The sequence below is a fragment of the Pseudonaja textilis genome, chromosome 5 (genome assembly GCF_049901715.1).
Source record: "Pseudonaja textilis isolate UNSWEBS1 chromosome 5, rPseTex1.2, whole genome shotgun sequence".
Classification (NCBI taxonomy): domain Eukaryota; kingdom Metazoa; phylum Chordata; class Lepidosauria; order Squamata; family Elapidae; genus Pseudonaja; species Pseudonaja textilis.
In genome coordinates this window covers 62,854,102-62,877,356 of record NC_141994.1, presented here as the reverse complement: position 1 = coordinate 62,877,356, position 23,255 = coordinate 62,854,102, and the positions used below count along the sequence as shown (strand labels likewise).

The following is a 23,255-nucleotide window of genomic DNA, read 5'->3' as shown; positions in this document are numbered from 1 at the left end:
CTCGTAATTAAACGTAATCCAACACCACGGGTTGTTCCTGGCTTTTAATTCCAGCTTGTTTGGAGAAAAATAAGCCAGAGCTCCTTGTTTACATATAAAACTAAACAAAATATGGATAGGGCCATCTGGGCTTGTTTAGATACTCCAACTGGCAGAAGGCAAATGAGAGAAACAGATCAGCACGCTGCTTTCTCCTACCCAATTCCATTGTGAAGACTTTTGCGTTGTACAGATTTTTACGATGTGGAATTGTGCCAAGTGGTGAAAACACCATTGCTTGCATGTCCATCTTAAGTACATAAACTCGCCTCTTTTCGTATCTGACTACCATAACTCTTGAAATAGCATGGTGCCCTTGAAACAGAGGTGGTATTCAGCAGGTTCTGACCAGTTCTGGAGAACCGGTAGCAGAAATTTTGGGTAGTTCGGAGAACTGGCAAATAGCACCTCTGACTGGCCCCACCCCCACTTATTCTCTGCCTCCTGAGTCCCAGCTGATTGGCTGGGTCTTCTTTTGTTGCCCTGCATAGGAGAATGGAGCTGGAAAGCAGGTTAGTGGGGTATGGAGGGAATGGGGATTTTACAGTATCCTTCCCCTGCCACGCCCACCAAGCCACGCCATGCCCACCAAGCCACACCCACAGAACCGGTAGTAAAATTTTTGAATCCCACCACTGCCTTGAAACCTAGCCTGATCTCTTTATGGAGAGATGTTGCTGGTTGAAGTGGCTGCAGGTCAGATCCCAAAGAATGCATGAATAAGATCTGTCAAAATAAAAGACTCTAACAATGTTGTACTGAAAAATTCTGAGCTCCTTCACAGAAGAGCTCCTTCCCTAATCAGCTGCAGTGGGCAGTTGGAGAGAGAAGTCTTTGTGAAACCACCACCCACTATGGGTCATCTTTGCTGGACAGATTTTGAAGACCTCCATCCTCCCTCCAGTCCCCACCCTCCAACTTCTGGAGTTTCTTAGCTTGCTTTGGAAAAAAAAATAAGTCAGGAAATGACTCTATAATTTAGGAAATAGCAATAGAAAGTTACACACAGTAATCAGGATGAGCGTCTAGCAAAGATTGGGCAAGTTAAGGTAGAAGCAGGAAATGATGGTCATAGCGGGAAGCTCCTTATCACACTAGGCTCACGCAAAGCAAAGAGAGAACTTGTGGCTTTGTGGAGAACCCAAGAAAGAGGCTAATATGAGTAAGCAAGTCTTAGCGTGCTAATCAAAGGGACAGTTGATTCACAGTACAGGTAGTTTTGACTTATGACCGTAATTGGAACCAGGATTTCTGTTGCTAAGCAAGTTGGTAGTGTCATACCCAATTTTATTATCAATTTTGCTAGGGTTGCTAAGTGAATCACTGCAGTTATTAAACAAATCTTTTTCCTCCCATTGACCTTGCTTGTCCGAAGCTGGCTGGGAAAGTTATAAATGATAATCACATGAAACCGAGACATTGCAAACCATCAAAAAATGTATGCAGGTTGCCAAGACCTCAATCAAAATATCATGTGATTGTGGGATGCTGTGATAGTGTCCAGCCCGAAATTGACATTTGTGTAGCTATTTTAGTTAGGCTTAGTATATATTCTTTTTCTTACTTTCTCTGTGGCAGTCATGGGGGGAAGGGTTTCGGGCTTGCCACATTCCTAAGGAGGGAGGAGCTGAGATAGAGAGAGTTGTTTAAGCTAGGTGATTCTTCTTCCCGTGGGAAAATGAGCTGTCCGTGCTTAGGTCCTTGAGGTGGAGATTTATGACATCAAGCAACTTTGAATTACTTCTATTGGAGAATGTGACTTTTTTTTGGGGTTATTTCTAACTTCTAATATTGTGGAGTAATTCCAGGTTGTGTCAGATCCAGAATTACCATGGACTTTGTCAATTTGATGCTTTCAAATTGTCTTGGAAAAGAAAATGTCTTGGAAGATGGACTTTTTCCTTTTCCTTTTAAATGGATTTCATCACTTGGAAACCTGACAGATGGTTGTCAAGTGGGAGGACAAATTGCAAATCACCCTTTTGGGTGCTGTTGTAACTTTAAGTGGGTGCTAAATAAATGGTTTCAAGTCAAGGACTACCTCCAATATTCATTTGCTTATTAAATTTTATATTGCACCCAACTATCAAAAGGAATGGAGCACGGTGATTTGCGTGGTTAGGATGCTGGGAGGGAGGTTTGCAAGCTTTTTGTCAAGCTTTGAAGTATATTCAGGCTGCTTTCACTTTCCCTGCTTCACAGCTTGCCAACAGACCTCGTGGAGGGAGGGAGAAAGGGATAGATTGGAATGTGTATTCCTGACGATAACAAGAAATTGTCTTGTGGGAACCAAGGACCTTTCAGCAAGTGTCTGCCAGAGTCACGAGACTTTCCCCTAACAACACCTGAACACCGAATTGGACAATGTGACCTGCACTAAATGGGAGGTGGGGGAGGAGGATTCTATATTTTAATTATATTCCATTATCCTGGAATTACCCACAGCTGGTTTTGCTTCCATTCTGTGCTGAAATAATGTACTCCATAAAGTTTTGCATTAAGAGATTGGATCGTCTCTACTGTGCTTGCTTGCTTGGGTTTGACAGTCAGAACCTTGACCGTTCAAGACCCAAGTGTTGCCGTGAGGTGGGGTGAGGTCTTGTCCTTCACTCCAGCTCCTGCTGGGGACACGAAAGGAGTCCCCAACTGGGTGTCCCCTGGGCAATGATGATGTCATCCGCTAATCCTTTCAACCCAGAAGTGCCTTGGTGCATCTGGCACAAGTGTGACGCAATCAAAAGGAACACTGGCAACTTTTACAATGTAAATGTCTATGGAGATTCTCAGTCATCCAGGTCATGGTTGTCCCAAAGGTGTTTTTTTTTTTTTCAAGAGGAAACTGGACTTTCTGGTTTTTCTTTGGAGGCATTTTGCTTCTCATCCAAGAAGCTTCTTCAGCTCTGACTGGATGGTGGGGAATGGAAGGATTTATACCATTTGCGTTCTTTTAGCGGGTCCATCTGCATTTAAGAGACACGGGGCACTTTTTTGAAGACAACAAAGTCCATATTTTGGACAGAGAGGATCGCTGGTTTGAAAGAGGGGTTAAAGAGGCCATCTATGTCAAAATTGAGCAGCCTTCTCTCAACAGTGGGGGGGGGATATGACATCATCTATCTCCGATCTACAACGCAGTCCTTGCAACAGTTCCACCAATTTGCACTACTTAAGTGACCCTGACACAGATAAACCTCCAGGTGACCTTAATGACCCGCTAAAAAGATGCAAATGACCAGCTGTCTGCAAGGAGTATAAATCCTTCCATTCCCCACCGTCCAATCAGAGCCAAAGAAGCTTCTTGGATGAGAAGCGAAATGTCTTCAAAGAAAAACCAGAAAGTCTAGTTGCTTCTTGGAAAAAAAGGGCCTTTGGGTTTTACAATGTAATTTCCATTTCAGAGGCAGCTCTGTGGGAATCCGCAACGCTTTGGAGCGGGCAGGCAGAGGTGTGTTTTCAGATTATACCCCTTCCATCCAACAAATCCCAGGTTTTTGTACAGTAATAAGAGCACAGGATAGCGGGTTGCAATCCTGACAAGGTTATCTTTAGAGGACAGACACCGAAATCAGCAAAACAAGTTAATTGTGTTTGATTTAAGCCTCCTTAAGTTCAAAAAGTCCCCTCTGACGCTAATGAAATCTGCACCCAGACCAATATCGGCAAAGTGAGAGAAGGTATTTGTGCCTCTTACCTCTGTGCAATAATGTTTCTCCAGCCTTTGGCTCTCCTTTTGCTTCTGGCACGTCAAGGAAACAATGGAGACGATGGTATTGTTGCTCCCAGCCGTCTCCTGAGAAGTTGTCCAAGACAGAGAGGCTGTGGTGGTACTTAGCACAGTCACCACAACATCCTGAGGCTTTTCTGTCAGCTCTTCTATCAATTCTCCTGTAGGACCTAAGATATCATCAGAAGCCAGAAAGGATGGTGGTCATCGTTAATAGTTGTGCTTCTCTTTGGCTGAAATAACATTAGTTGTCTCCAGACTTAGCATGCCAAGAATGAGTGTTTTGTTCCAGTGAGACTGGTCTGTCAGGGCAACCTGGTCTACCCAAAATGGGGACAGAGCACACGGCTTCCACTTTTGCCTTTCAGCCCCTATCCAGGAGCCTTCGCAAGCAGCTGCTTTCGCGACAAACTATTTTTGTGTTGAATTTATATTTACCAACAAAGAAATAAGGGAAACTACAGTAGATCTATTTCAAGCTACTTAGCTCTCATCAGCTGGCCATACCCTTCTGGGATTTGAACCCGGATTACTTACATATTAGGTAGATGTATTAACCTCTAAGCCATGGGCTCTCCTTGCTTTGTTGGCCATACCACGGGAGAGATTGTTTTTTTATCAAGGCAACCTGGTCTACCCAAAATGGGAAGGAGCACACGGCTTCCACTTTTGCCTTTCAGCTCCAAACCAGGAGGCTTCGCAGGCAGTTGCTTTCAGGACAAACTATTTTTGTGTTGAATTTATATTTTACCGACAAAGAAATAAAGGAAGACTAGTATAGATCTATTTCAAGCTACTTAGCTCTCATCAGTTAGCCCTAACTTTCTGGGATTTGAAGGGTTAGCTGATGAGAGCTAAATAGCTTGAAATGGATCTATACTAATCTCCCTTATTTCTTTGTTGGTAAAATATAAACTCAACATGCCAAGAATGGTTACACAGAGATGACCCACGAAGATCTGGAATGAAAGGAAGAACTATGGCTTCCATCCTGGCACAATATTACTACTCAATCTTGGGTCAGCTATGCTACTCAGTAAGACTTGCTCTGTGGAGTCCTAAAGTAAGACATTAGTTGTATTTCCTCAGCATACCCTCAACACTGTCCAACTATTTACAAAGTCTGCACTACTATTAATCTTGTCATCACTCCTTATCACCCATCCCCTCCCACTTATGACTGTATGACTGTAACTTTGTCACTTGTATCCTACAATTTATATCGACTGTTTCCTAGTATGATTTGATTGTTGTTTGTACCCTATGACTATTATTAAGTGTTGTACCTTATGATTCTTGATTCTTGACAAATGTATATTTTCTTTTATGTGCGCTGAGAGCATTTGCACCAAGGCAAATTCCTTGTGTGTCCAATCACACTTGGCCAATAAAGAATTCTATTCTATTCTATTCTATTCTATTCTATTCTATTCTATTCTGTTCTGTTCTGTTCTGTTCTGTTCTGTTCTGTTCCGTTCCATTTCCATTCCATTCCATTCATTCTTAACCAAATCAATTAAAATCTCCCTACATTTACATGTTAAACATTATTACAGGTAGTCCTCAACTTACAACAGTTCATTTAGTGACCATTCAAATGGCACTGAAAAAAGTGACATGACCATTTTTCACACATAACAACTGCTGCAACATCCCCCCAGGGTCACACGATCAAAATTCAGACATTTGGCAACCGACTCCTATGTATGACAGTTGCAGTGTCCGGGGGTCATATGATCACCTTTTGCAACCTTCTGACAAGCGAAGTCAATGGGGAAGCCAGATTCACTTAACAACTGTCTGACTAACTTTAACAATGGCAGTGATCCACTTAGCAATTGTGGCAAGAGAGGTCGTAAAACGATGCACAATTTGGTTAACAAATGTCCTGCTTAGCAACAGAAATTTGGGACTCCATTGTGGTTATAAGTCAAGGACTACCTGTACTTTTAACCTGCGCTTGGTTTTGTTTGAAGGTCTGGACTTAAGGTGTTATGTAAACCAAGCCCATTGGATTAGTTTTTGGTTCGGTGTATTATATAAAATAACAAACTGGTAAAATTCAGTAATAAGATTAAGGATATTCTGCAAGCGTGTCCACAGACGGATGCTGCAGCCCTTCGCCATGTATACCTTCTTCTCCTTCTCAGAGGAAGTCATAGAGAGTGTGTTGGTGTCATAAGCCTCTTTAAAGAGTGATGGCTGGTTTGGGAGATGAACTGGGAAGGCAGCAGATGGCAGACAAGCTCCAATTTGCCACTTCTCCTACCCTGCCATCTAAAGGAACTGCATCATTCTGATTGGAGATAGAAGATGGTCCTTCAATCATTTCTCTGTGATTCCTTAATGAGATTCTCATCAGAATGAGAATCCTCTAGCTGAGCAGAAAGGATGTGTGTACGTGTGTGTGTGTGTGTGTGTGTGTGTGTGTGTGTGTGTAAGAAAGAGGAGGATATATAAAGATCAAATCAGAAACTTGCTTTTTGGGTTTTATGGAAAAAGACTTGGAAATTTTTTTAGAACTTTGATATAATGTATGTTGACAGCAGCAAGATTACTTCATGCACAAAAATGGAAGGACACCTTGATTCCCACCATGGATGAATGGCTACAAAAGTTGATGGAGTTAGCAGAGATGGCTAAATTGACTGCTTTGATTAAAGAAAAAAAGAGAACTACTTTCATTTCTACTTGGAAACCACTTCTGGACTTTGTGCTTGAAGTGTTGGTGGGGGGGGGAATGAAACTTTGATTTGGGGTTTTACCGATTAGATAGGTTATTTGTTATAGAAATGGCTAGTCTGTACTACTATGCAAAAGTAAAAGGTTGAGGTTTGATGCTATTATTGTATTCTGCTTAATGAGCTGTGGTGGCACGGTCATTAGAAGGCAGTATTGCAGGCTAATTCTGCTGACTGCCAGCAGTTGGCAGTTTGATCCTCACCAGGCTCAAGGTTGACTCAGCCTTCCATCGTTCTGAGGTCAGTAAAATGAGGACCCAGATTGTTGGGGGCAATAGGCTGACTCTATAAACCACTTAGAGAGGGCAGTAAAGCAGTATATAAGGCTAAGTGCTATTGCTATTATCATTTTCTACTGTTCTAAAGGGAGTTAGAAAACACCTTTTCTTTCTTTTTCCCCTTTTTCCTAAAATTTCCCTTCCCCCATCCCTCCCTTATTGTCCTACTATTTTCTTTTTTCTTTTTCTATTATAAACTAATAAAGAAAAAGAAAGAGAAGGATATAATAGGGAAGGAGAGGCTGGTAGGTAGAAAGAACAGACAGTGCTTTCAGAAATGGATCAGAATAAATAAATTCCAAGGATTACTCCAACGCTGTTCTGTATGATTACCTTTTAGTACTTATTCTTTACTCGCAAAGAAAGCAAATATTATAAAGATGCAAGTGTTCTCTCATACACAAGAAGTTGGATCAGCTCATGTTATCCCCAGAACTATTTTATGGCTCAGGTAGATAGCAGGATGGGATGGAAATTAATAAATACCCAACACAAGCAAATAAAATAGAAAGAATATTTATCACCGATGAACCGGAACATTAACTAGCTATAGATCATTTTTTATTTGTGATTTATAGTGTGTTACAGCATCCTCCAACCATTGCTGCACCAATAAATCATCATGAAGAGACACTTTATCTTGCCAGAGATAACTGGATGAAGCTATAAGGTGCTGTAAATCACTAGTGAGAAAATGACTGTAATTTTTTTACAGCTACCCATATATAATCATATGAATATCTAAACTTACTAATATAAAAACGAAGGGTTTGGGTAGGTTGGCTTTCCCGAGCTTCACAAGATCCAGAGGAGCTAAACGTTGTAACCGTTAATGTATATTTTCCTGGTTCTTTTAGATCAGTGACGAGTTCATGAATGTCTTCTCCAACTGTCAGGAATTCTGTGAAGTTCTCTAAATCAAGATAGGGAAAGATATATGAGAATAAACTGCAATTGAAACGATTCTGGAAAATATCTACTATTCTAAATGCTTAAGAGTGCTAATTCTCTGGGTATTTTTTTACTTTTATGATATCTCTCCAACAGTTGGGAATGGCTGTAGCCAAGGAGGAGGAGCAAATTCCCTTGGACTAATTATTAAGGAATCCGTTCAAATTATCATAAAACTGAAGACAATAAAATATCTGAAGAAGGCTTTTTCCAATTATGGTCCAATTGCTTTCCAGATAAAAGGGTAGGTGGGGGCAGGGGAAGAGTGTCTAGATTCCACTATATTAAAAAAAATAACATTTTAAAATATGATATATTTATGTCAACAAAATCACCCAGTTCAAAATACATTTTTAAACGTTCCTATTTAATTATACTTTTGAGAGAAACAATGAATCTCTTGTTTAAGATCAATAAGTCAAACTAAGACAATAATCAAGTAAAATTTAGTTATGGATCAAAAGAAGCCAAACAGGTTTTAGGGTTGCCTTAATCAACCTATTCTTAAAGTAAAATGAAATTATGTGGACAGAAAGTCTCCACCTATGTATTTTTAACTAACATAGGTTGCTATGTGCAGTCTAGAACCGTACTGTGGAGTTAAACTTCCAAGGCCAGCATTCTGATTTATGTTGCTTCTAAAGTTACCTTCTCTCTTGATACGAATGTGGAAGCCATCAAATGCTGTGGGCAGCTTTGGAGGTAACCAGCTCAACACCATTTGCACTGGAAGGAATGATGGAGGTCCTGAAGTAGGTTTTCCAAGTTCTACAGTTGGGATGAGATTCTCATAATCCCTTGGCACTGCGTTAACAAACTCATTCTCGTCCTCAGATTCATTAGTCCACCAATCAGGCTGGGATGTGCTTTCATAATCACTGCTGTTAGTGGGATAATCAGGCCAAATATAGGAAGCGTTCACTGTTGGGAGCTCCGATATCTCATCCAGGATAGGAGTAACTTTTTCCTGCCCAATAGCATTCTGTGTTTCCAAGAAGGCTTGTTCTGGGGAATTCCCACTGTGCTCTTCTTCCCAGTTCTCATGGCTATTCTTGCGTACAATTTGTACAGAAATGTTTCGCGGTGGATAGGGAACTGAAAAAGATCAGAAGGCATATTTATAATATTCACTTATTGTCCTGAGCTTGTAGGATCAGGGAGGGCTCATTGCACAGGGTATGTGTCGTTTTAAGCAGCTGGTCAGCCTACCATCAAACTGAGGCAGTGATTTTCAAAAGTAATTTAAGAATTAATTTGAATTGGTCCTCTTGATTTTTTCCCCCTACAGAATCATGCCAATACAACCTGCCCTTTTCTGCATATGGGTTTGAACCAAATGCAGCAACCTTTTCAGATATTTGCTAGAACTCATAAACAGAGGCTTGGTAGACCGTATAACCCAACCCTCTGTATACATTAAGATAAAAACAATAAAGGAAACGCATCACCTAAAAGAAAGAAGAAAGAAGGACACGGCTTTCATAAAAGTTGCATAGGATCTATAAAGAGGTACAATTTCAGAAAGGTTTCCTATAATCTTTCTAATAAAATTAGAATCTCAGATTCCTTTCTATGTGCCACTTTGTCAGGCCATTGCACTATATAATTTACAGGATGGACAAAGTTTGTATAACTGAGAACTGTACTTCACTTTTTGAACTGAGCTGAGAGCTTCAGTAGACAGCAAAAGCAAGCCAAGAGGATGAAGACATACCAAGTGAAAGAGCAGGGCAGAGATTTTCTCATTTTTCTGGTTTTGAGTTGCTAACATTGTGTTATACTATATTACAATTTTGGTATATTTCTTGCCTCGGTAGCAAGTAATCCACTTTCTTGTAAATTCCACCAGAAAATACTTTAGGGTTGTACCATCAAACAAAGCATCTAAAGCAGCGAATATGCCAAGAAAATTCTGCCCAGACAAAACTTCAGAGAAATCAAAGCCCATAGCAACCTTTCTGCATCTCTAGCCTTTTAGGTGGCTTGGATTATAATTCCCAGAATTTCTAGATGCTGGCTAAGAACTCTGGGAATTATAGTCCAAACCATCCAGGAGGAGCCAAACTATGAAAGCTAACCTAAGAAAAGCAAACAAACATTTGATGGCAGTGCTAAGCTGACCTAGGAAATGAATTGGTGGTAATTGTCTATCTTTTTACCACAGCTGGGTTTTTGTGATAAAGAATGTTGAGATGATGAGAAACTTTTAAAGAACATTCTTGCCTAACTTGAAAATAAAAATGTTAATATTGCAGCTTTATTTATGTCCTGCATAACCGTAAAACAGGCTGCAGATTTACTCAAATTTATTTTCAATAAGATAGCTCCATTCTACTCTACTCTACTCTACCCTACCCTACCCTACCCTATCCTATCAGAGTTTTTATTCTATGAGGCATAAACTGATGAAGAGTTGAGAAAGGAAATGAGGGTAGAATTGCATCAATTGCATCATCCTAATCACATTATGTAAAATTGGTCCAGAGAGCATGATCAAAGGAGTAGTACTTTGTGTTCCTTGAAATATTGTCCTTGGTGAGATGGTTGCTAAAATTGAATCATCTCTCCCAGATTGTCCACTGGGAGATGTCCTTGTTAGAAAGGACAATGTAACAGTTAGCAGACTGGAAATATATCAAATGATTCCTGAATTTGTACTGCCCATGGAGCAGAGGTGGTATTCAGCCAGTTCTGATAGGTCCTTGTGGACTGGTAGGGAGAATTTTGACTGGTTCGGAGAATCAGTAGGGAAAATTTTGACTGGCCACGCCCACCCGCCCACCCGTCCCCACTCTTATCTCTCCAGCCTCTCCTATGTTTTGTTGTTTATTAGCTCACCTGGTTGGCGTGGCATAGCAGATTGCCGCGCCTCAGCTGAGCTAAAAAACAGCAAGCTCACCATTGTTGATAAAGAGGGTGGTCTGTGAGCCCTGCATGTGTGCAATATGCACATTTAGCACACACGCGCATGATAGGCGTTGATATATTCCTTCCTGCATTGATACAGAGGGCAGTGTTTAAGCAAATGTGCACACGCATGAAAAGCGCACGAAGCAAGCTCTCCGAACCAGTAGGAAATTTTTTTTTTGAAACCCACCACTGCCATGGAGCCTTTGTTGCATCTGTGGGCTAACAGCCTGTCTGGCAGCCCTTTGAGAAAGTCAGAAACGACCTGACAAGAAACACCTGGAACACCCCTTTGTTGGTCTGTTGAGTTTGTTTTAAAGAGAAAAGGAAGCAGGAGATTTTCTTGAAAATCCTGATTAGCATTTCAAACCTGATGTGCACTAGGCTGGGGGAAATAATCTAGCAATCATAGATACACAATCTGTCACATTACCTGTCCGATGTTGCTTAGGTTCATGCTTAACCCCACTGTATTCCACCAGCGTGGTTTTATTGAATGTTGCTTCAGATACCAGCTGAAATGTGATATTGCTGTAACATATTCCAGGCAGCCAGTGATTGAAAATCGTTTTGCCTTTAAAGAAATCTGTGGAGCGGTAAATAAAAGCTACATATTAAATTAGCTCATTCAAATTCACAGTCCTGAGGAGGACTGTTTGTCACTGTCATGAAGATTTAAATAAGAATCTAAATTATTAGCAAGGTTTGAATCTCTTCTGCTCTTATTCCGCTTCTCTTTTTCTGGTTGTCATAAGTCCTTAGAAGCTCAAGCCAAAGAAACAAACTTGAAACCTGGTGCAATTCTTACAACTGGCAACATGAACTGAGCGATAACAAATATTTCAAAGGGGAGATGATATAATCTTTTTGACATGATCTGCATGAAAGGGGTTCTTGAAAGCCAACTAGCTAAGGGACATATTTCCCAGATTATAAATAAATCAAACGTGTAAAACTGATTGTCAAGTTACTTCTGTCAGGGTGAGATAAGCCTTATGCTACGGGGTCTAGTCTCTTTTTTGTTTAAAATCCTGAAAACAAGTCAAAACATTTCAAAATATAGAACAGAAACTTCTGACAATATTCCCAATGGGAAAATTCAGTCTTTTCATATAAATATTCCTCCCTAATTCTGTTCTTCAAGCCTCTTAATTGTTGTTATGAATAGCTGGGAGTTAGGAAAATCTGGCTAACTTATTGCAAATCAATCCAAAATGTATGTATGTATGTATGTATGTATGTATGTATGTATGTATGCATGCATGCATTCATTCATTCATTCATTCATTCATTCATTCATTCATTCATTCATTCACAGACATTCTTAAGAATTGTCATGACCTGCAACCATATTCCCAGTCTTAATTACATTGGGAGCTCAAGGACTGTCTGTAGTTTGATATGGGTTGTGAAGGTGTTATACCTTGTCAAAGAATTCCTCTCTCAAAAATCCGTGCCCTCAAAGATGGTTTTAAAAACCCCAATAAATAAATGTAAATGAAAGGATTACTTAAACATATATGCAACAACACACACACATCCTCAATTTCTCTGGCATGTAACTTGTCTTGATTTTAAGATGTATTTTCCACCCACCTTTATATAACATTGTCCGATACTCTCTTCCTTCCCAGTAACTTATATTCACTCGAGTGAAAACATTATACTTCTCTGGATATTGGATTTCAAACAATACTTCTGTTTCAGGTGATGGTTTATAATCATAGATGGAAACGTTGGTTACAGGTAGAGGTTCTTTGAATGAGAGATAAAATGAAAAGACAAAGAGTGACTTGAGACATCCAGAAAATGGTATTGAAATCAAGTGCCATCTTTACAAAATTTTGGGACTAGTCATGGCCCCACCAGCTGAAGGGGAGTGGCACCATCTATAGGGAGTGAACAGACATTCCAGCTTAGTATCTGTTTGGGGGAGATCAATCCCTTAAATCCATAGCTGCCATTTCCTGAGGGAAGACAACAGTCTGATAAGATTTTTGTTATAGGTGATTGTGGAAGTGGGAGAACCTGAGGAGGAGTCAAGAAAGTCATCAGCGTAGAATCTCTACATTGCCACAAATGGTCTAAGACTCCTCTTGAATTCTATTAACCTTTACCTAGCTTCAAAATAATGCTAACCATTAGTTGACTAGAATCCTGTGTAGAGACATGAACTATAAATCAATTTAATTGGATCTTAACCTGTGGCCTTGGGCTTTTGCACTTCACAGTGATCAACAATAAAATGTCTACTTGAGTGATTCTGGTTGCTTGCTTCTGACAGGGATTTATTCTTGCAATAAATAACTAACAGTGATGTTAGTTAGTCAATTAAAGAATGTCATCTTGCATCTTTGCACCTTACTCAAGATCTTATTGGCTCTGAAGTGGATCACTTTTCAAAAAGCTTTGAAAACATGGAAGTGTTCCTAGGATTAGAGGGAGTTACTATTTATCTGAGCTGGCTTCATAGGTTTTTCTAATGCTATTTTATTCCATATCTGGACTGTGTTTTACATGTTATTATCTACCTAGATGTGCTATGGAAAGATAAACTGAATAAATAAGTTGTTTTTTCCTGCCCTCTTCTCCTCTTTTCAAATATTATCCTACGCCCATAGAAAAACACATAAAGATAGTATTTATAAATGAAGGAGCCAGCTTGATTTTGCTTTAAAATAATAGCAACAACAGAAAGAGTAGCACATTGAAAATTTCTCATATCTCATTTCTCACAAAATTTATTTCTTCCCAGTGTTCATGGTGCCACCATATTTTGCAGACCAGGCAGGGAAGTTGGAGTGATGTACTGGGGAGGAAATTTGCTCCTAGATGATAAAATGAGCTTTCAAATAGGTAGCATCCTGAACGGGTACCTTCTAATGGATTTTATTTATTTGTATATTTTTATCACATTTTTAAACTACCCATCTCCTTCACAGAGGGACCCTGTGAAGAGTCCAATAGGATATTAAAATATAAAAATAATATATAAACATTAAAAATGTAAAAGAGGTAAGAATAAATTAAAAATAAATAAAACGTGTTTAAAAATTAATTGAAGTCGAAGAGAGAGCTTTCAGGGTGCCTACCAGCACCACAACTGCATGCCCCTATGGACTCCCCACACAAGCTTGCAGGGCCATGTTTTCACTCCTTTCTAGAAGGCAAGGAGGACGGGGGCCTGCGTACCTCCAGTGGGAGAATATTACACCCAGTTGGAGTAATGGCAAAGATTAGGATTAGGTCAAAAGATTAGGATTCAAATAGATCCTATGCAACTCAAATTCACAGGTACAGTGTATGTCAGTGATGGTGAACCTTTTTGTTGTAGTGTGCTGAAAGTGCGTGCATGCCGGCGCTCACAATGCAATGCGCCCTGCTCCCCCTGCGCATGCGCATGCAACACCACCCTGCTGCCCCTTTACCTGCACTGTGCACACACATGACTCCCAGCTGATTTTCAGCCTGTTTGAGGCTTTTTTTGGTCTCCCAGAGCCTTGAGGGAACCCTCTGCAGCCTCTGGAGGCCGAAAAACAAGCCTGTTTTTCAGCCTCCAAATATTGGAAGTGATGAAACCGGAAGTACCGGATGTGGCGAAATGGGCCTGTTTTTTGGCCTCCAAAGGCTGCAGAGGCTTCCCTGAGCCTCTGGGAGGCCAAAAAAGGCCTCAAACGGGCCAAAAACCAGCTGGGAGGCACACACATGCGCAGTGCAGTAAGTTTTGCTGGGGCTCGCATGCCCACACAAATGACTCTGTATGCCACCTGTGGCACGCATGCTATAGGTTCACCTTCACAGGTATATGTGATACCTTACTCAACAGTAGTAACTGTGAGATGGATATCGGAGTCCTAGTGGACAACCGTTTAAATATGAGCCAGCCATGTGCAGCAGCTGCCAAAAAAGCCAACACAGTTCTAGGCTGCATAAATAGAGGGATAGAATCAAGATCACGTGAAGTGTTAATACCACTTTATAAGGCCTTGGTAAGGCCACATTTGGAATACTGCATTCAGTTATGGTCATCATGATGTAAGACTGATGTTGAGACTCTAGAAAGAATGCAGAGAAGAGCAACAAAGATGATTAGGAGACTGGAGGCTAAAACATATGAGAAACTGGGTATATCTAGTCTAATGAAAAGAAGAAGTAGGGGAGACATGACGGCAGTGTTCTAGTATCTCAGGGGCTGCCACAAAGAAGAGGGAGTCAAGCTATTCTCCAAAGCACCTGAGGGCAGGATAAGAAGGAATGGGTGGAAACTAATCGAGGAAAGAACCAACCTAAAACTATGCAGGATCCTGACAGTGAGAACAATTAACCAGTGGAACAATTTGTTGGATAACCATTTGTTTGAAGTGGTGTAGGGTTTCCTGCTTAGGCAGGGGGTTGGACTAGAAGACCTCCAAGGTCCCTTCCAACTCTGCTATTCTATTCTACTCTATTCTGCTTGTGTTCTGTTCTGTTCTGTTCTATTCTATCCTATTCATCAAATTGGGGGCAGATTTGTATGTTTAAAGCAAGCTTAGCCCCTGTGACTACGTATGGATTTTCCAGCAGCTCAGTCATGATGGTTTCATTAGCCACATACTGTGTTTTATTCTCAAAACACATCCATATATCTATAATGTACCTGCAGTGTTCAGAGAAGATGTATGTAGATTGAACTTAGCTATAATATGGTTTGAATAATTTTGAGCTAAAGGTTCTCTCTCAGCCCAGCATGCCTGGTTAGATTATTATGGGTTTACATGATTACATCCCATAAAAAAGGCCTTCTTTGAGCTCTTAGAGCAAAGATGAGATATCAACGCAATCAATCAATAGTTAAGTAGTGCACCAATTGAAACAGCTGTTCCCAGCCTGACACCCTTAAGACGTTTATGCCTGTAACTCCTAGGATTACACTGGGTGAGAATCCTGGAAGTTGCAAACCTAACACATTTGGAAAATCTTTGGTTGCAGTACAGTATTTGCCTACGTTACATACTGTTACAAACCTTCCATAATCTTTGGCCAGATACTCTCACTAAACCCAACCCTATCTCACCATGTTTTTCTGATGAATAAAGAAGAATAAGTATTCCTGAGGAAAGAATATGGGCTGAAGAAGGCTCTGCAAAAAATAGAGTCAATGATTACCTCAAAGAATGAAGAGCTGGAAAGGTCTGCTCTTTGAACTTATCTGGATAAAGGAAAGCACCAGAGATCACCCACAAGTGTCCTAGATGGTTGCTCCTCATGTGAGTTTGAGCACTGGAAGACAAGGGAATAGCCATCTTGCTCAAAACATGGCCAGTGTTTTGAAGGGACACTAAGTTCTCATTTTTTCCTTTTCTGATCACATTCAGAGATTACCTAAGAACTACAGTCCTTTTTAGATATTAGAAATCTTTGGATCAGAAAGTCTAAAAACACCAGGAGAGTTTGCCTTCAATCTGTAATGAAAATAATGTTTAATTACAAGCTTAAGAAATTAATTAAAAAATAAAGAGCAAGTTTTGATTAAAACTTTGACTTTAAAAAAACTACTACAAAGGATCCAGATAATTTTAAAATAAGATTTTGGAATTGATTATAAAGAATCCTTTCCATGGGAAAATGCTTTTGTTTTAAATTTTTTTATATAAAAATGAGATCTTAAAAATTGGACACTAGAGGGAATTAAACCTTTCGGTTAAAGGCTATAAACACATAAATTTGACTAAGAGTTACAGAATCATGCAAAATATTCTAAAACTAGAAATATTAAAGGATACTTTCTAAAATTAAGTCAGAAATTAATATCAACAATGACAATAGTGATATCGGTCTCTATGGATAGATTATGTCTAAAAGATGGGTACTGAAAAGAAACAAGTTTTACTTGAGAAGATAGGCTGAGTTGAAAGTGAACATATAAATGACAGGCTACATGAATGTCATAGAAAAAGATTCTACATTAGACATAAAAAAGAAACTGGCTGAAATTTTAATAATTAAAAGGGGCATACAAATGATAAACCAAAAGAGAGACCTGGGTAATTTTTGTATATTGGACTTACAAAACAGACTTGCCAAAGCTTTGAAAAGTCTTGTGAGAAGAGACAAAAAAGAAAGGAAAAGAAATCAAGTTCTATGAAATTACCTGAATGGACTAAAGATTAAGATTATTAGAAGTAAAAAAAAAAAGAAGAAGGAATATAAAGTTAGTTTATTTGATCAGGGCTAAAATAGCTTGTTATTGCTGGTAACCCTTAATGGACTTTTGCTGACACCAGGACTGAAATGACCATGGATTTGTCTACAGAAAACAGATGGGATATGGGAAGAACAGATATTTTGGGTAATGTAAGAGGTGAAATATTATTAAAATCGTTTATACTTGTGTTGAAGGCTGGGCCTTTTCTTCTTCTATATTATATTCTATTTTTCTATTTTACTTTGTATTTTTTTATATCTTTCCCATTTTTTTCTCTTTTTACCTCTTACTCCTTCTTCCTATTTTTCTATTGTCCTTTTAGTTTGTAATAGTTTTTACTATTGTAATTATGATTTTTAGTAAAAATTTCATGGGAAAAAGGAAGGGGAATAAACATCCCTGGAGCCAAGGTAAGGTAAAAAAGCATTGCAATGCGAAAGCAAGGTAAGATATCGGATGTGATCTTTGGACAATTTCTCCAGGGCTAAGAATTCCTGATTACAGACCTTGCAAGACGGACTTGAGATTCCAGAGAGATGCTGCGTGCCACACACTACTAGCCAAGCAATCTTTCATTACTTTCTGCCTTGCACAGGTTTCTCAAGCTATAATAATCTCATCCCAATTTTCTAATTATGGCAACTTTATAGACTAAGTGATTACATTAGCCGGTTACTTCTTCCTAGAATAAATTGAATAAGGAAGAGATGCTGTATTCATTTTTATTACAAATTTATTTCAGTCCTGATCTCTTGATCGGATTAGCTGATAATTAGATTCTGTGAAAGGCCTTGCAAATTGTCTCTTTCCTGCATATTCCTTCTGAAAGACAGCAAATCAGGATGAGCCAAAGGAAGAGGCTGAGAAGAAAGTATAGAGGAGGAAATTCTTCTCCACTAATGGCCATTTTATCTTAAAGAGGGGAAGAGAAGCTAAAACAAGGATTCTGGAACAAGCAAAGCCCCAACTGGCTAAGGATACCATTTCCTCCCTTTTATTTTCTTTCTTCCTGCCATATGTTTGTCCTTCTCCAGGAAATAAATCTCATTAAATCCTGAACCCATTTCTCATATAAGGTATTTGATGAATTATGATGATAGCCTGAAACCAAGGCAAGAACTGCCTAGGATCCTATCTCCATAAACTGCCTATTTTAGTGATTCCATGGGTAGTCAATGTTTTATCCTCTAAGCCAGGGGTCTTCAAACTTGACAGCTTTAAGACTTGTGGACTTCAACTCCCAGAATTCCTCCTCCAGTCATGTTAGCTCAGGAATTCTGGGAGTTGAAATCCACAAGTCTTAAACTTATCAAGTTTGAAGACCCTTGCTCTAAGCTTACATACCATATTCACACAAAGAAATCCTGTACGATTTATATTGACTGTTTCCTAGTATGATTTGATTGCTGATTGTACCCTATGACTATCATTAAGTGTTGTACATTATGATTCTTGATTCTTAACAAATGTATCTTTTCTTTTATGTATACTGAGAGCATTTGCACCAAGACAAATTCCTTGTATGTCCAATCCCACTTGGCCAATAAAGAATTCTATTCTATTATTCTATTCTATACAGCAAGATGGACAGGGGAAGACTTGACCTAAGTGATTATTTTGCAGGAAAATCAGTTCGTTTCCTATCCAAACACACTCTACAAACCAAGTCTCTAGAAATTGCTTGCTATCTTCTTCTTCTTCTTCTTCTTCTTCTTCTTCTTCTTCTTCTTCTTCTTCTTCTTCTTCTTCTTCTTCTTCTTCTTCTTCTTCTTCTTCTTCTTCTTCTTCTTCTTCTTCTTCTTCTTCTTCTTCTTCTTCTTCTTCTTCTTCTTCTTCTCCTTCTTTTAATGAGCCCATAATCCCTTGTGGGGTAGTTTCTGGGCAACTGAATGGAGATAGCAGAGTGTTTACTGGCCGGATGCCCTTTCTGATGCCAGTGAGGAGTTTTGTTCAGCAGATATATCCTCATTGTGTCCAGAGAGAGAAATATCTGCCTCTACTTAGGATTGAATGCCTCCTGATTGTGAGGCCACTGAACCACTTTCTAGAAATTGCTTGCTGTCTAATCTACTTATTTGTCTGCTTGTTTGTAAAATTTATTGGCCGCCCTTCTTACATAACTCTGGGTGGTTTACAATCATTAAAAGTCTACAGGTCTTACAGATCGTTGTGCAAAATAGAGAGGGCTTACTACTATAATCACTATAATGATCATCATGTAGTTTAATCTAAGTACACCAAACGGTTCATTAACTACATGAACTACATTGATGGTTCCAGTTTGTTCATTATTGATAACGGTTATTTGACTGACTACAAAACAAAGACTGAGGAAATAACAGGATAACAGAGTTGGAAGGAGCCCTGAAGGTCTTCTAATCCAATCCCCTGCTCAAGCAGGAAACCCTATACTATTTCAGACAAATGGCTGTCCAATTTCTTCTTTCAAATCTCCAGTGTTATAACGCCGAGAACTTCTGGAGGCAAGCCACTGGTTAACTGTTCTCACTGTTAGAAAAAAATTCCTCCTTAGTTCTAGGTTGGTCCTCTCCTGGACTAGTTTCCACTTGTTGCTTCTTGTCCTGCCTCCAGGTGCTTTGGAGAACAGCTTGACTCCCTCTTCTTTGGGGCAGCCCCTTAAGTATTGGAATACTGCTATCAAGTCTCCCCTAGTCCTTCTTTTCATTAAAAATCATCTTTCTTTGTATAGGTGGCTCTTGCCTTATGACCAATTGTTTGGTAACCATTCCAAAGTAGAATGGACTCACCTAGGGGTTACTCATGACCAGTGGGGGTATGCTGCTGGTGTAACAGCAACTGGTTTGCTAATTGTGTGCCTGACGCGTGCTGTGTGCGCAAGCACAGCTTTCAAAATTACTTGCCTTCAATGTTACTTCATGGAAGTAACACAGCTGAGGCGTGACAATCCGCTCTGCTCAGAGAATCAGCTGAGCAGATATAGGTGAGTACAGCGCCAGGGCGGGCAGGCGGGCCTATGATTGTGGGAGCGAACCGGTTTGGAGCCAGCTGATCATCGGAGCTAGGGGTTCGCTCAAAGCGGTCTGTGTTGGCAGAATCCCACCCCTGCTCATGACCTGGATTTGAGTTTCTGCTGGGCGCCATAGTGTTTACTTCTGATTTTCAGCAAACCAGTCCCATAGCAACATTGATTTGCTTAACAACTGTGGCATTTGTTTAACCACCTCTGTAAAAAAAGGTCATAAAATCAGGTCTGTCATATGAGTGAACCGGTTTATGACGGTCATGACTTACAACCGTAGCAGGCAAGCTCCATTATGGTTGTAACTCAAGAACTAACTGTATTTGATGTTCTCGTGGCAGTATTTGGAGGAGTCAAACTTTAAAGGCATCCTTCTTTAAGATGAAAAGTAAAGCTTGATGAATTAGTTGGAAGTCTGTGTTATCTTTTTAGAACTTGATTTCATTATTCTTTTTCAAATTACTGTATATATAGCAAAAATTTCTAATCAGAGGCAATTAAGGCTGGCTAGAATAAATGTTTGGGATCTGTTGTATTTAGAAATTGGAGAGAAATGTAGGTCTCACTTTCATTAAATTTTAGAGAAGAAGGGAGGAAAGAGAAAATGTTTAAACTGTCCACCAAAACATTCCAAAGCATATTACATTGTTCAGAATATGAAAAATCCTTTCTTAGTATATAAAATACTTTTTAAAAAATTAATCAGTCTGCTGTCTTTCTAAACAACTTTATTGCAGAAATCATAAATAATAGTACTTAGGTTAAGATCATGCTAATTAAGTTAATTGAAATTAATGGGATTTGTGTTGGACATAATAGCTAATTACCTTACTACCACTTCTTTGAATAATGTGACCATAAAGAACAGCAGTTTTGAAATAAAAAGAAAAATTCAATAAAATCTCAGATGATTTGGATATATTTCAGGTGAACCTTTTTGATCTTTATATTTTCTAGCATCCAAAAAGGAACAAACAGTGCTCTTTATTAACCCGAAAAGAAACAATATATTTTTATACTAAATAAGAAACAGAGATCAGAGGAAAAGCTCTCACTAGTTTTTTCAAAGGTTCGCTTTTAGAATGCCCGTCTTTTCTTCTTTCCTACCGTCAAAATAGTTTGCCCTTTGATATTAACCTTTAAATTCTTAAAATACTGGCATTACAGCCTGCATCATACAAGGAGACCTTATGAGGTTGGCTAATGGGGACTTTTGCAAGACAGAGGCCATAAGGAAGCGACACAGCATGTTTTAAATAGACTTGTCTATTATTTGGAAGTAAGTAAGGGATGCGGTGGCTCAGGGGCTAAGATGCTGAGCTTGTCAATCAGAAAGGTCGGCAGTTCGGCGGTTTGAAACCCTAGCACCCTGTAATGGAGTAACCTCCTGTTACTTGTCCCAGCTTCTGCCAATCTAGCAGTTTGAAAGCATGTAAAAAATACAAGTAGATAAATAGGGACCCCCTTTGGTGGGATGGTAACAGAGTTCTGTGCACCTTCGGCATTTAGTCATGCCAGCCACATGACCACGGAGACGACTTCGGACAGCGCTGGCTCTTCAGCTTTGAGCCAGAAACAACTAGCATGTATGTGCAAGGGGAACCTTTACTTTTAAGTACTACTGTATATTGTGATAGAAAAGATTTATAAAGGTTTAAAACTTGAAGTTGTGTATAAGGTATTATATTTCTTTGTCTAGAAATATTTTGTGTAAAATGAGAAGACTGCTTAAGGAACAACATTTGGCTTGATTGGAACTGGGTCCAAATGGCCTTTCAAAATTCCTCACAGGGATAGAGGCAGTTAGTAGACAACTTCTCCAATTATTTTGACATGAGGAAAGGAGGAAGCAATTTTTCAAGGATGCTTTTTAAAAATCTCATTAGAGGCGCTTCCTCCAGATGTCTTCCCTGGGTTGAATATAAATGTGGGAAGCCAGGCAAGCTATAAACTATCTATAGAAAGAAAGGCTTGTACAATGAAAGACAGAACTTTCACAGGTAATCCTTGCCCACATCATCACCATACATAAAAAGAAGTTCCATGAGAATTAAATAAACCTTGAATGCAAATTTTCCTTCAAGCTGAACAAGAGTTAGTACATTAAAATGCAGAAATGGCAGATTAGTGATCTATCTTTTAATCTGATATAACCAATCTGATTCAGAATTAGGCAGCCTCCTATGGAACCAGAGATTGATCTATCGATCTGTCTGTCTGTCTGTCTGTTTATCTGTCTGTCTGTCATCTATCTATCTGTCTCTCTGTCCCTCTGTCATCTACCTACCTACTTACCTATCTACAATATCTATCTATCTATCTATCTATCTATCTATCTATCTATCTATCTATCTATCTATCATCTATCTATCTATCATCTATCTTTCTATCTATCTATTTGTCTCTCTGTCTGTCTATCTATCTGTCTGTCATCTGTCTGTCTGTCTGTCATCTATTTGTCTGTCTTTCTGTCATCTATCTATCTGTCTCTCTGTCTGTCTGTATCTGTCTATCTGTCTAACTATCTAATACCTGAAGGGGAGGGAGAGAAGCAAAGCTAGATCTATAAAAGCCACAACACATGGTAGAGATGACATCTATTGGATGCTATGAGTGAGATCCCTTGCAGGAGACTTAGGTTTCAAGGCTACACTCAAACCATTGATCTCATATGTTCTGTAAATTGCCAGCACACTTCCCACACACCCGAAAAATGAGATAATTCTGATATGCAGTGCTCTTGCAAACATCACTAGGCACTGGCGAACTGCCGTGAATTGGCAAGGGCTGCTCAGAGACCAATTGTTTTATGTCATTGTGCATTGTTCTTGGTGGCTTTATAGGCTCCCTCCCATAGTAGGATCTAATGATGGCTGGTGGATGGGGCTGGAAAGCATCGTCTGTCTGGATCCAAGTGATATGCCAAGCATTAGGATCCACTTGTATCCCAGTCAGGCATGGACCTTATCAGTATGATCTCATATGGACTCAATGCAATAGCCCAATGATCTTTAATGAACAGGGAGCCATTTGACACAGAACAAGGAAAACAGTAGTTATTTTTCCCCAATTGCTGCCATGGTTGTCATGACAACCAAGATAACTAAAAATTGCAGCAGTTATAAAAATTCAGCATTTAACATGGTGAATATTTGTGAACACTGACAAATTTCTTCATTCACCCTTGTCCTTTGTGTCTCTTGCTTTCTTTTGCTTAGTCCCAACTTTTGAGGTAATATTCATGACTTGCTTAGCCTCGTGCCTCTAGGCCAAGGGTGTCAAATTTGATTTCATTGAGGGCTACATCAGGCTTGTGTTTGACCTTGAGGGGAGCAGTGGGGGGGGGTGTCTCAGGTGGGCCTGGCCAGAGTGGGTGTGGCCAGCTCAACATCAATCATGTTGGGGCTCCTATGGTGTCCCAGGTGGGGCT

At 39.5% G+C, this 23,255-nt stretch overlaps 1 protein-coding gene across 2 annotated transcripts in view; it reads right to left on the bottom strand.

The window, feature by feature from the left end:
- The window catches only part of PTPRO (protein tyrosine phosphatase receptor type O), a 154,929-nt gene that overhangs the window by 53,337 nt on the left and 78,337 nt on the right, over positions 1 to 23,255 (bottom strand). For both annotated transcript variants that reach the window (XM_087935141.1, XM_087935142.1), the window contains exons 3-7: positions 12,237 to 12,395; positions 11,074 to 11,226; positions 8,382 to 8,828; positions 7,534 to 7,695; positions 3,731 to 3,933 (exon numbers count right to left, since the gene is read on the bottom strand). In XM_087935141.1, the coding sequence (XP_087791267.1) occupies positions 3,731 to 3,933; positions 7,534 to 7,695; positions 8,382 to 8,828; positions 11,074 to 11,226; positions 12,237 to 12,395 (1,124 nt within the window). The remainder of the gene's footprint in view (positions 1 to 3,730; positions 3,934 to 7,533; positions 7,696 to 8,381; positions 8,829 to 11,073; positions 11,227 to 12,236; positions 12,396 to 23,255) is intronic.